General features: G+C 28.9%; 1 protein-coding gene and 1 pseudogene across 1 annotated transcript; one reads left to right on the plus strand and one right to left on the minus strand.

Annotated features, from left to right (window-relative positions):
* LOC149493856 (UMP-CMP kinase 3-like) lies at nt 1–5,961 on the plus strand (annotated as a pseudogene).
* A 581-nt stretch (nt 5,962–6,542) lies between these two features.
* LOC149493857 (pectinesterase inhibitor 5-like) lies at nt 6,543–7,637 on the minus strand. The gene is made up of 2 exons (XM_089726370.1): nt 7,172–7,637; nt 6,543–6,601 (listed from the first exon to the last, which is right to left on the minus strand). The coding sequence occupies exons 1-2, from the start codon at nt 7,635–7,637 to the stop codon at nt 6,543–6,545; spliced, it is 525 nt and encodes a 174-aa protein (XP_089582496.1).
* Between the last annotated feature and the right edge of the window lie 4,463 nt (nt 7,638–12,100).

Genomic DNA, 12,100 nt, shown 5'->3' on the forward strand with positions numbered 1-12,100 from the left:
TATGAATTGAAAAGAGAGTTAGCTAGAGAAGCTATTTTTGAGTAGACTTGCATCTGAAGATCTATATATATGGATGGATGAATGCAAGGTAATTCTTTATAAAATATTTACAAGAAAATTTTTTTAAATGGGTTGATCAATATGCAGAAATTGAGAAGCTTGTTAATCAAAAGGATTGTGCATTTGATTTGCAGGAGACAAATGAAATTGCACTGGAGAAAAATCCTACATTTGTTTTTGTTTTAGGTGAGCATTTTTTTTGGAATAAGGCTCGGTTTGCCTGATGAACTTAGAGACAACTTTTAGTCTTAAAAATTAACTTTTTATACAAATTACTCTTTAAACTTATATCAAAATTACAAATAGCCAATTTTTGTCCTAAAAAATAAATTATTTAATATAAATCAAATATGACTAAAAAAATAATTATATATTTGATCTAAATAAAATATAATTAAAAAAAATAATCAAACATAAAAATAATAAATATTTCTCTAACCAAATATTTCAATATAATCAAATCTTTTTCTAATTCTATAATTTTTTTAAATCAAATATTTGTTAAATTATTTTTAAATCAAATTCCTATAAATTTTTATAACTATTATTGTATTTTTAAATAATTTTTATTTTCTAATATTCCCTCAGTCCCATTTTGTTTGCATGGTTTGACAAAACATGCATATTAAGAATTTAGTCAATAAAAGTTATTTGGCCTTTTTTTACGCTTAACTCATTAAGATATTAATAGAAGTCTTTCATTTAATGAACAATCATAAAGGTTATCATGGAAAAAAAATAATTGTTTACATATATAAATTTAGAAATATTGCAAACATTTTAGGACATCAGAAAAAGAAATAACAAGCAAATAAAATTGTACGAAAGGAATATTTTTTATAGTTTTAACTAATAAAAAAATTTTTTTTAAAAAAATTGGGCACTTTGTTCTTTGGGTGCAAGTTCAAGAGGCAAATTGTACAAAAATTTAATTTTTGGGCAAATTGTATATTGTGCCAAGTTTAGGTGGCAGATTGAACTTTAATCTTTTTTTTTTTTTTGACCAGCACAAAGTGTTAAAACTGTATTGAAACTTCACTTCAATTTGCATATTCTAACGCCAATTAAATTACTTCCTTTAAGGAAGTTTGAATTCTCTCCGCTTTAAGAGAATTAGTTTTTTTAAATTGTTAACGGAAATTATATGTTAGTAATTTTATAGTTAGTTTGACTATAATTTAGATACCAATTTCTCGGTCAATTGATAATTAAAAGAGGCCATTTTGAATGAAAGGATCAACGTGTGAACAAAATATAAATTAATTATCTCTTGATAATAAAGGTTCACATGTGTTACTTGAACTATAACTCGGGATCAATTTATGTTTTTCCCTTCTTTTAAAAATATAGATATAGGCCCCATAAATTCTATTTTCACTTTTGGTTGTAATGTTTAAAGTCCAGTTCTGCTGTTGGTTACAGGTGGACCGGGTGCTGGAAAGAGCACTCAGTGTGCCAAGATTGCTCCAGAAATTGGGTATACACATCTCAGCAGTGGAGAACTTATTCGCAAGACAAAATGTGACCCTAAAGATGGGTATGAACGAACACGTATTTATTTAACTCATTTTTTTTTTTTTACTGAAAATGAACATTTTGGTTGCTAAAAGGCCTATAATTAAGAATACGATTAAGGAGGGGGGGTGTGCCTTCACGTATGATGCTAAAGATACTTCATAAAGCAATGGTAGAAAGTTCAAATGACAAATTTCTTTTGGGTGGACCAGAGTTGCATTTCAAGTTTATGCAAGCCGTTTAAGTCTTAAGCACATAATTACATCATAAAGTTATACTTTCCACAAATCTAATTAAATTTATTACTCACTCTGTTTACAAATATAAGTCGTTTTAGAGTAGATTTTTTATCCATTAATATAAATCATTTTGAGAATATTACAGAAAAATTAATGAATTTTTTTTCAATTTTACTCTCATATATATTAACATATTAATTATTCATGATGAGAGACAAATAGAACTTTAGTCAAATTAATGAATATTTTTTTTAGTTCTTTTGGCTGAAGGTCGTTGCAAAGGGATTTTACAGTAGGTCAAAAGTTCTAAATATTTTTGTAAGTTAGGTAATATTTCTTGCTCTCAAGTTACCGATAATTTTTTAATTAGACAATTTTATACTCATAAATAAATTTAAAATTTTTTTTGATAATGGTAAAATTGAAAATTAAATTATTCTTTTGTTTTCTCTCCTTTAAATTAAACTAGTTAGTCTTTACATATTTATATATTAATCAAACCAATTACAGGTTTAAGCGAGAGTATTTATAATTATACATTAAGAAAAAAAAAGACAAAATAATAACATTTTTTAAAAGTACCTTTCTTTCATTGGTTTGGTGTATAAGATTACCCATACATCGAGTGTAGACGAGAAATTTTCATATTTTCATATTAGGATATATAACGTATTAATAAATTTAAATATTCACTTCAAAAAAATTTAGTCAACCCAGAAATGCTTCTTCTGACTTATTAGTATTTGGTTCTTCTGTAGATTAATATAGAACCAAAGGCTGTCCTATTTTTTGATTGTTCTGAAGAAGAAAGGGAGAAAATAATTTTGAGCAGATATCAGGTTTTTGAATTATTTCTTATTTGTTTTCGTAAATTTATGATTCATTTTCAATGTAATTTTTCGTAAATAAGCTAAAAATTTATTTATTATTAATTTTCTTTTGGAATTTTGAAGGGAAGGTTGGATGACAATATTGAGTCATTAAGGAAGAGGTTTAGATATTTTGAAGACCATTCTATGCCTGTTGTTGAGTACTCCGCTCAAGAGGAAAAGTTTTCATAGTAAAACATTACTTATAATATTTATTATTTGTTTATTCTCACAGTATTTTGTAAGTCTATATGAGGAATACTTATCTGCATCTGAGTATACATACTCATAAAATCTAATAAGAACTTACGCCAATAAGAATATAACTGTCTTCTGATTGAAAAAAAACAAGAATAATAGTAATAATGAGTGATAATTTTTGCAATGACAATTAACTATTAGTAGAGTGTATAAAGAATGAATATAGTAGCTATTCTTAGCTCTATTTGTGGTTGAATTTGGAACTATCTTTTAAAAGGGAAAATTATAAATGTGTCTCTCTGTCTCTTTGTTTTTTAAAATACACTACTTTGTCTCTATATTCTGATTCCGTCCAACTGTTTTGTCATTCCGTCATTATTTTCGATTTTTTTCCGTTAAAAAGCTTGTGCAAAGAGATAAATATGCTTATCTCCCTATTAAATTTGCGTTTTTTACCATATATGTCATGAATCAACCAATGGAAACATCTCCATGTAAAATGAAATCAAGATGAAAATAATCCCACTTGTAGAAAATCAAAGTGGGTTCTTAGCTGCAAATCTCATCCTTGCTCCTGAAATTCATCATACACCTCAATTTACTTTGGCATTGAAGTTATGTAAATTGACCAAAAAAGGGAAAAAGAAAAGAAAGACAAGTTTAAAGTCTTTATCTTTATTAATTTCCCTTGAATCCAATCAGATTAATTTTATGTAATGGTTACATTTTATTAATTATTGGTTGGCTTCAATAGTGAATCAAGGACAAGCAAAATGGAGATTTCGACATTTGCAATTGATAGTGTTATTTTTATAGTATTTTTAATATAATTTTTATTAAGATTTTTAGTATTTTTAATTTATTTAAATTAGTTTTTATTTAATTTTGTTATGTTTTTATTCAAAAGCTTTCTTGAAACACAACTTACTTGATCTTAAGAAAATTTGTAGGGTTTTAACACAGAAAAGGACGAAATGAAGCAAAATATTCAGCCTTTAGCACTCCTAGGCCGTGCACATCAGCATGCCTGTGCTAAGAACCAAGGAAAATTAAGTGAAGAGTCAGATTCTAGCACGCCCTAGCCATGCTAGACAGCACGCCTGTGTTGCACATACCCTGGACTTCCAGAGCCTAGCACGCCCTGATCGTGCTATGAAGCACGCCCGTGCCACAAGACCCCACTGAAGCGTGCCTTTGAGCACGGCCCGTGCTGATCCCTCCACAAAGCCAAAGCCTAGCACGCCCAGCTCGTGCTTCCTAGCATGCCCGTGCTAAAAGACCAAGAGCTGAATTGAGTCAAAATTGCCAACCAATTTCCACTAATTTCAGGAGCTAATCTTGGACAACTTTCTTCACATGCAAATCAAGTTCTAATCTATGCACATTGGTAAGTCATGATTGAAGAAATTTAAGGCCTAAATGAGAGCTTTATCACCTAACAAAGGTGGACTTTGTTCATTAAACCATATGGATTTCTCTTCTAAGAAGTCTATATAAAGAGAAGAAGAGTTCATCTCCCATCCCATCCCATTATATCTCATATATCTCTCATTCTCTTAGTCTTGTACATAGTTTTATTTCTCCAAAGATTTCAAGTATTCAAGAGTTGTGCCAAGCTTCAAGGGAGCCATCCGAAGCCAATTGTTAACTAGTTCTTATTTCTAAACTCTTAATCTTGTTATTTTCTTTCATTATTCTGATTGATTATGGAATATTTATCAAGTATTATTGAATTTTATTTAAGTACTATGTCTAACTAAACTTTCATACTAAGGATTTGATTTAGCTTAATTTCTTTTCCAATATATAATATTAGATTTGCTTTTCTTTGTTCAAATTATAATTTATTATTGAACTTAATGCTTCCAGGGAGAGTTTCTCCCCTGAATTGATTTATTTCATTAATCACTATCGGGAGAAGGGTTTTTGATATGAAAAAGATAATAAATTACATGAGAATAATAACTTGATGCGGAAGCTGTATGGTTTGACTCGTGGGGGGTTTTCATAAGTTAATGATCTTAGGTTATGAATTCACAAAACAAACCATAAAACTTAATGATTTAATTCATGTTTAATTGTGCTATTGGAAGATAGATAGTTAAACGGAATTAAACTAGCTAACAATACATCGGGAGAGCTTATTAGTGATTTTAGAGTTGTTTCCCACTACTTGAACAATTAAAATTGATTAATGAACTAATAAAATAAATTGGATAGAATTAAGTGAAATCCAAATCCCTAGTAGTTTTAAATCCTTGATTTATTTTAATCAATAATTATTTGCTTAACTTCTTATTTTTACTTGTTGAGTTTAAATTCTTGAAACAATTTCCTCAATTACCATTTAAATAATCATAGGTTAACATAATTTTGGTACTTGGTATATAATTCTTGTGGGAACGATATTCTACTCATTATATATTACTTGTAGCGATTTCATACACTTGCGAAAGCACTGTCAGCAATCTTCATTTGAACGGAAGTCACCACATTTACCCTCACACTCTTTATCTACGCTACAACGGAATGAAATCACTAGCTCATGTTTTTCACTAGCTTCCACATGCACATCTGCATATTTTTCAATATTAATAGGTTAAAGTTTATTAAGATTGTTTAAGAAAATTACTGGTTTGGATACTGCATGAATTGATGAGAAAGAGATAGAAAGAGAAGGAGAAATAGAGAGGAAGAGAGAATAAACCAGAAGGGGAAAGAAGACAAGAGGGTATTTTGATTTTTTCCTTTAAATTTAACAGTAAATATCGAAAATATTGATAAAATGACATAATAGTTAAATGGAATCAAAATATAGAGACAAAGTAGTGTATTTTAAAAAATATAGGGACATCGTAGTTAATTTTGGTATAATTTAGAGATACATTTATAATTTTCTCTTTTCAAAATTGTATAAAATAGGTCAAACACAGTTTGCCAAAAGCAGGCACTTATATTTATTTCACACATAGATTGATGCTGCGAAGCCGAAAGAAGAGGTTTTTGAGACACTTAGAACCTTGTTGATCTCTTCAACAATAATAGGAGAGGTTGAGGCTTGAAGTAGAAGCACTTCCCAATGTTGAAGCTAACTGAGGCAGATTCAGAAGCAATTTCTAATGGTAAAGAACAAGCTAATGAAGTTTTGTTTGAATTAATTTGTTGAAGCAAAAACATGAGCTTATAGATAAATATGTAGCTAATTTTTTGCAACCCAATCCAATTTCTAATTTTAATTACAAATACTTGACATTGAATTGAATTTATGATTATGTTATTTGTTTGTTCGCTTGCGATATTTTCTTTAACTTTCTTACTTATGAATGAGTTCCTAAGCTTAGACAATTATATTCCATTATCCTTCACTAGCCTATCAATCAATTCTTTCCTTTGATCAGGGAATTCAACAATATAAGATAAAAAACAGAAAATAGTAATTGACAATATAAGAGGCCCATCTCGATTGATTGTTTATACGAGGGTATTTGATTACATGTGATGTATCTTATTTTGCTTATGAGGAGAGAGGACGAGGGAGGAGAAGGTTTGCTTGCAAGAGAATGGAGGAGATGGTGGCCTAAAAAGGACAACCTTCCTAGCCACCCAAAATTGATGGTGAATTCCGGAAATTAATGTAACCCAAAGTTATGAGTGGACTTCACTCAAAATTTTCTGTAACTTTCAATTTCATCCTTAGAGCAATCGAGAGTGTTATCGCTACAAAATATTAAAATTAGATTGAAATTGACAAAAAAAAGTCAAAATAGGGTGACATTGAAAAAACTCTAGAAGTTCGGGGTATTCTAATACATTAGGCCGTATTATAAATATTAAGAGTAATAATTAGCTATATTTTGAGTAAGGAGACGTTTGGTTTGACTTTTTTTTCACATAGTTGATAACTCATTCACATTCAGGCCTAAGACCCTTATCACAATTGAATTGAGATGAATTAGTTGTAGAAAATGAAGTTATTGAAAGACATGAGATAAACGATAAAAAGAAAAGAAATAACTAAATATAAAGCTCACATATATATATATATATATTTTTTAATTTATAAGATGCGAATGATCACATATGATATTATAAGCTACACAATAGAAAGTAGCATTTCCTATTATTTAACATTATTTGAGCTCCTCTCAAATAATATACTAATTATTGAAAATTACATAAAGATTATTTATATTATAGAATGTAATAATCATGTTGAGATATGTTGAATAAAACCATCATTAATTATTAAAGTGATTTCTGTAAGTTTAATTATTTTATGATTCTCACCTGACACAGGACAAACAGCTATAGGTTCACCCATTCTGTAAATATTTTCACATTCAACAATCTTGTTAAACCCATCTCTAATCCAATTGATCACATCCATATAAGCCTTATTTTGTGCTGCTCGGATTGCGCCTTGAAATTTTGCCAATGCGTCATCGTAGTTTGATATACAAACGCCAAGTCGTTTCTTTCCAACAGGGTCAGTGATTCTCTTACCAATAGTGGTAAAATTATTGCTTTGTGTTGCTTGTATTTGAATGATAGTGAGTGAAATTGATATTAATTCTAATCCATGCATGTCAGCCGCAGGAGTACGTGGATCGTCGGTGAAACTTTTAAGGCAAAAATTGTAATCTTGTGTTTTCTTGCATACTGCTTCAACTGAAGGCAAATCAATTGCTTCTACTACAAAGAAACAGATGCAAAACAATACAAAGATCAGTGTTTGGTGAAGAAGAGAAGCCATTTCTTGTTTTTTTTTTTCCTGTTATCAAAGGAGAAACAATTGAGATTCAAAGCCTAGATGAGTTTGGATTAATATATATAATGATGTGCAATTTGAATTTAAGGTAAGAAAATTAAAAGCTTAACAATTAAAGAAGATTTTTTTTTTATATGTAATATTAATTTTTGTTTAATATAGTAAATTTTAGATTAGGAAAGCCAACTCAATGTAATCTTGTAGTTGAGAAAATAAAAAATCCTTCCTTAATTGAAATACCTTCCTTGAATTAATAAATTGGTCGGTTATATTAGTTTCTTCTAGAAATCAAAAACTTATTTTTAAAACGATAAATATTACCTAAAGAGAAAAAAAAAAAATATTAACTCAATTAGGAATATTAACTGCGTTAGGAATATCTATAGATATACATGCATAAATTGTAAATAATAAATATAACAAATATAATACCTACATGTTGTGGCTTAGTTGGCCACATAGGCCGAACATATGGGAAGAGCACTTGAGTTCAATCTCCACTAAACGCACCTACAGAGAGGGGTGACTAAGCCCCAAACTGGGTTAGGCGGTCCTTACTAATAAGTGAAGAGCCTTACCTGTGACTAAGCCCCAAGCCGGATTAGACGGTTTTTGATAATGAGGCTATATACTATATATAAATGTGGAAATAATAAGGATTTTCGATAATACTCTTAATAAAATTTAGAATATGCTAAAATAACTTTAGTTATAAAAATAACTTTAGTCATAGCCAATTAAAACATTATATTTTATTAGTTGATTGGACATATTTATAAAAGTTATTTTTTAAATAAATACATATTGATAATTAATCATTTCAAAATTTTAAGACTTATCTTTTTTAAAAATAAATTGTCGAATAGAATATACATAATATTTTATTTAGGAGAGGATAAAAAAAGAAAAAAAATATTATTAATATTAATTTTTTTCTTTATGTTTGTATGATTTGTTTGGATATATTTTTTTAAAAATAAATTTTCAAATAAAATACACATAATTAACCCATTTAAAATTTTTAAATTTCACTTTTTCAAAATTTATTTTAAATATACTGAACATATGTGTGTATGTAAGGTTTGCGAATAGTTTAAAATTTTAATTTTAAAAATATATATAATATTTTATTGATATATTTATATATAAGTATAATGAAACTTTTTTCAGGGAGTTCTAAAAAGAGTTGTATTCTCAATAATAATTTTTATTTTTTATTTTCTTTTTCGTTATTGAATAATTTGTAACTATTATCATGTTAATTTAATAAGTGATTTATATCTCTCTTGAAATAAATAGATGAACTCTTGATGATTAGATATTTTATTTTCTTGATATTTTTTTCTTTTATCCTAAGTCTGTTTGAATTAAAAGAAAATAATGTTTAGAAAACTAGAAAAAAACTAGAATTATATATTTCTATTTTGGCGCACCTTTTGGGTTTCAAGAATTTGTGTGTATGTGCATATATTTCTTTCTTTGCTATACCTGGTAAGTAATACTGCTGTTGTAGCCAAAATGATTACAATTATCAATTCAGTTTGAGACCACTTCATTATATAAAAATAGAATAAAATACATAAGAAGTAGCATTACAAGTAATTTGTATGGCAAAGTGTAAAACAAATTAACTATTTATATTTATTTTAATCTAAACAAAAACTTATGTTTTAATATTATATAGATAAGAAAAATTAAAAGAGTACAAAAAATGATTATATACTGAGCATAGTCAACGTGCAATGTAAGTTATAAAAATACTAATAATAAATAAAAATGTATCATAAATAAATTATAATAATAATATTTATCTTTGTCATATAGGAAATTGTAATACCCTGAATTTTTATTTTCAAAACTTTTGAATTTTTATTAAATCAAAAATCTCGATTTTCAACTATATGGGCTATATATACTAAACAATCTCAATTCGAGCCCAAGTTTGTGAGTTGGGCCTAAGCCCAAATATATCATCGGAATTTGTCGATTTGAGAACAGTTGAAAATTTCGAGAAATAATATGAAATTCCAGCAATTTAGTCTATTATGAATATAGATAAATTAATTATTCTAAAATCAAATATCATTACTATTATTAATTTTATTTTTATTATTTTTGAATAAATGGAGGAAATGTTTTCTAACCTAACTAAATAATTACAATAAATCGAATTGAACCCGGGAATCAAATCGATTTTTTTTGGAAACCACACGAATAGCTTGAAAACCAAGTGAAAAACCTGTAAACCGAGCAAGAATCGAGCCAAATCGTTGAATCAGACCAAACCGATTCGAATCAAATCGGAATGATCTAGAAACCGACATTCTTTCTTTCTTTTCTTTTCTTCTTCTTTTCTTCTTCCTCTCTCTAGATCGCGCGACCTCCTCCTTCCTCCTTCCCCGTCCCAGCCATTGGAGCCGACCAAGCTCACCTCGCCGTCGCGTCACCACTGCAGATGCTCAAGCCTCCTCCTCCTCTCTGGCGAGTGCAGCGATGGCAGAAGTCGCAGATCTGCTCCACCTCCAGATCGCGTCTCCTGCTCAATTTCCGGCGACCCCATCGTTTTCGGCGATCCCCGTTAGCAAGGTGAGTCCAATATGCCTTCCTGTTATCTTTAGATAAATGATTAATGGAGAAACTGAATGTGATTGAGCCATCTGAGATGATTGAAGATTTAGGTTTTGACAGTTGATAAAATTTGCGGTTTTAGCGATTAACTGCCATATTTTGTAGATGTTGATCTCAAAATTGAACTTTACAGGAAGTATTCTTCATTTTCGATAAATTATTGTTTGATCTCGGGCCTGCTAGTCGTCCGGCCATCTTGGCCAGCGGCGACGGTGGAGGTTTCCGGTGACCGGAAAGTGCAAAATAGGCAGAATCTTGCACTCAACCCATAGAATACAACTATACTATTAGATTTGCAATCTGACATTGTTTGACTCGAATTTATAATTAGGCCTAGAAAGTATAAGACTGTAGAAAATTAGTTAATCAAGGATATTAGCTAAGTAATTACATGAATAATACCTAAGAACGAATTAGTTATACAAAAGAAATGTTTAAGATAGGAATCTATCTCCTTGTGGATCTTTTAGTTATTAAGCTTCAATATATTAGTTAATAGTAATCTTTAAGTAATCGAAGTTGAAGTAAGACATAATTTTATTAGAAAATGGCTTAAGTCAATTTGATTTGGGTCTGAATTTGATTGTGATTATTTGTCTTGTTTGAATTTTATAGCTTTATATGGATTTTAATGTTTTCTAATCATGGAGATTGACATGAATTGGGATAAGAGGAGTTTTAATTTTTATGTTGAAATAGGCCTAGTTAAAATTATTGTGATTCTTGTTAGAGAACCTTGATAGGTAAATACATTTAATTTTGAACTTATGAATGCGAAACATTCAGAATGATTGTTATGAATCCAAACGCGAAAGATAAATTGAAATATTTGAAATAGTAGGTTTAATTCTTGCTAGGAATAGTTAATCGGTATATTTTAAGTTGTAAGTTAGATCTCTTAGTAGATGTATTCTTTAGATTTTAATTTAATAAAAGCATTCGTTCTTATTGGCTAATATAAATTTAACAAAGGTATAAATATGTGGTTATTATCTTTAAGCAAGAATGAAGAAATGAAAGCTTGATAAAAAATACTATAATAGTTAGACACTACGAAACTATCAAATGAAAGTAATTGAAATTAACTTAATGATATAAGTTTTATTCGATTATATATGTATTAAAGCTTTTATTTATTTGGTAATTAGCTATAGAAGCTAGTTATAATTATATGAAGTAAATAAGGATCGTCATTATCATTGGAACATTATTGTTGTAAATTAATGGTTGAGTGTTGATATTGTGGTTTTGGAAGGAGGATGGGGTTTAAAATTGATTGATTGCCCGATGGATGGGCTGTGTGTATTGATTGATAAACATATAATAATACTATGTTATCTAAACAGGTTGATAGTCCCATTTTTAGGGGAGGTGCTGCCGAAATTTCGGTAGAACTTAGACTAATTTTAATTGATAACATAACAAATAAGCTTATTTAGATAATTTTTACAATTCGATACATAATAAATAAAGTGCTTTAACTACCATATCATTATCATTGTTTATTATTATTATTATTGTTATTTATTTTATCGTTGTTATTATTGTTAATATTATTTATTTAATTATTTAATTGCATTTGAGAATGGATGTTTAATTGTGCATTGCATTACAATGTTCAGCTGATCAATATGTCTGCATTCAATTGAAATGTTTGATTAGTTGTGTTGTGATAAAGCTATGCTTTGTTTGTGTGGAATTGGGATGAAGTGGACCACCATGGGTTTGTGAGGACAGTATGTGATATGGATCCTGATTATGATATGATATTTGACCGTCGGCCGGGAAAATGGGAGATCGGCGCCCCCTTGTGCACCTGA

The sequence above is a fragment of the Jatropha curcas genome, chromosome 9, assembly GCF_041381405.1.
Source record: "Jatropha curcas cultivar XTBG-Jc1 chromosome 9, XTBG_Jcur_1.0, whole genome shotgun sequence".
NCBI lineage: Eukaryota > Viridiplantae > Streptophyta > Magnoliopsida > Malpighiales > Euphorbiaceae > Jatropha > Jatropha curcas.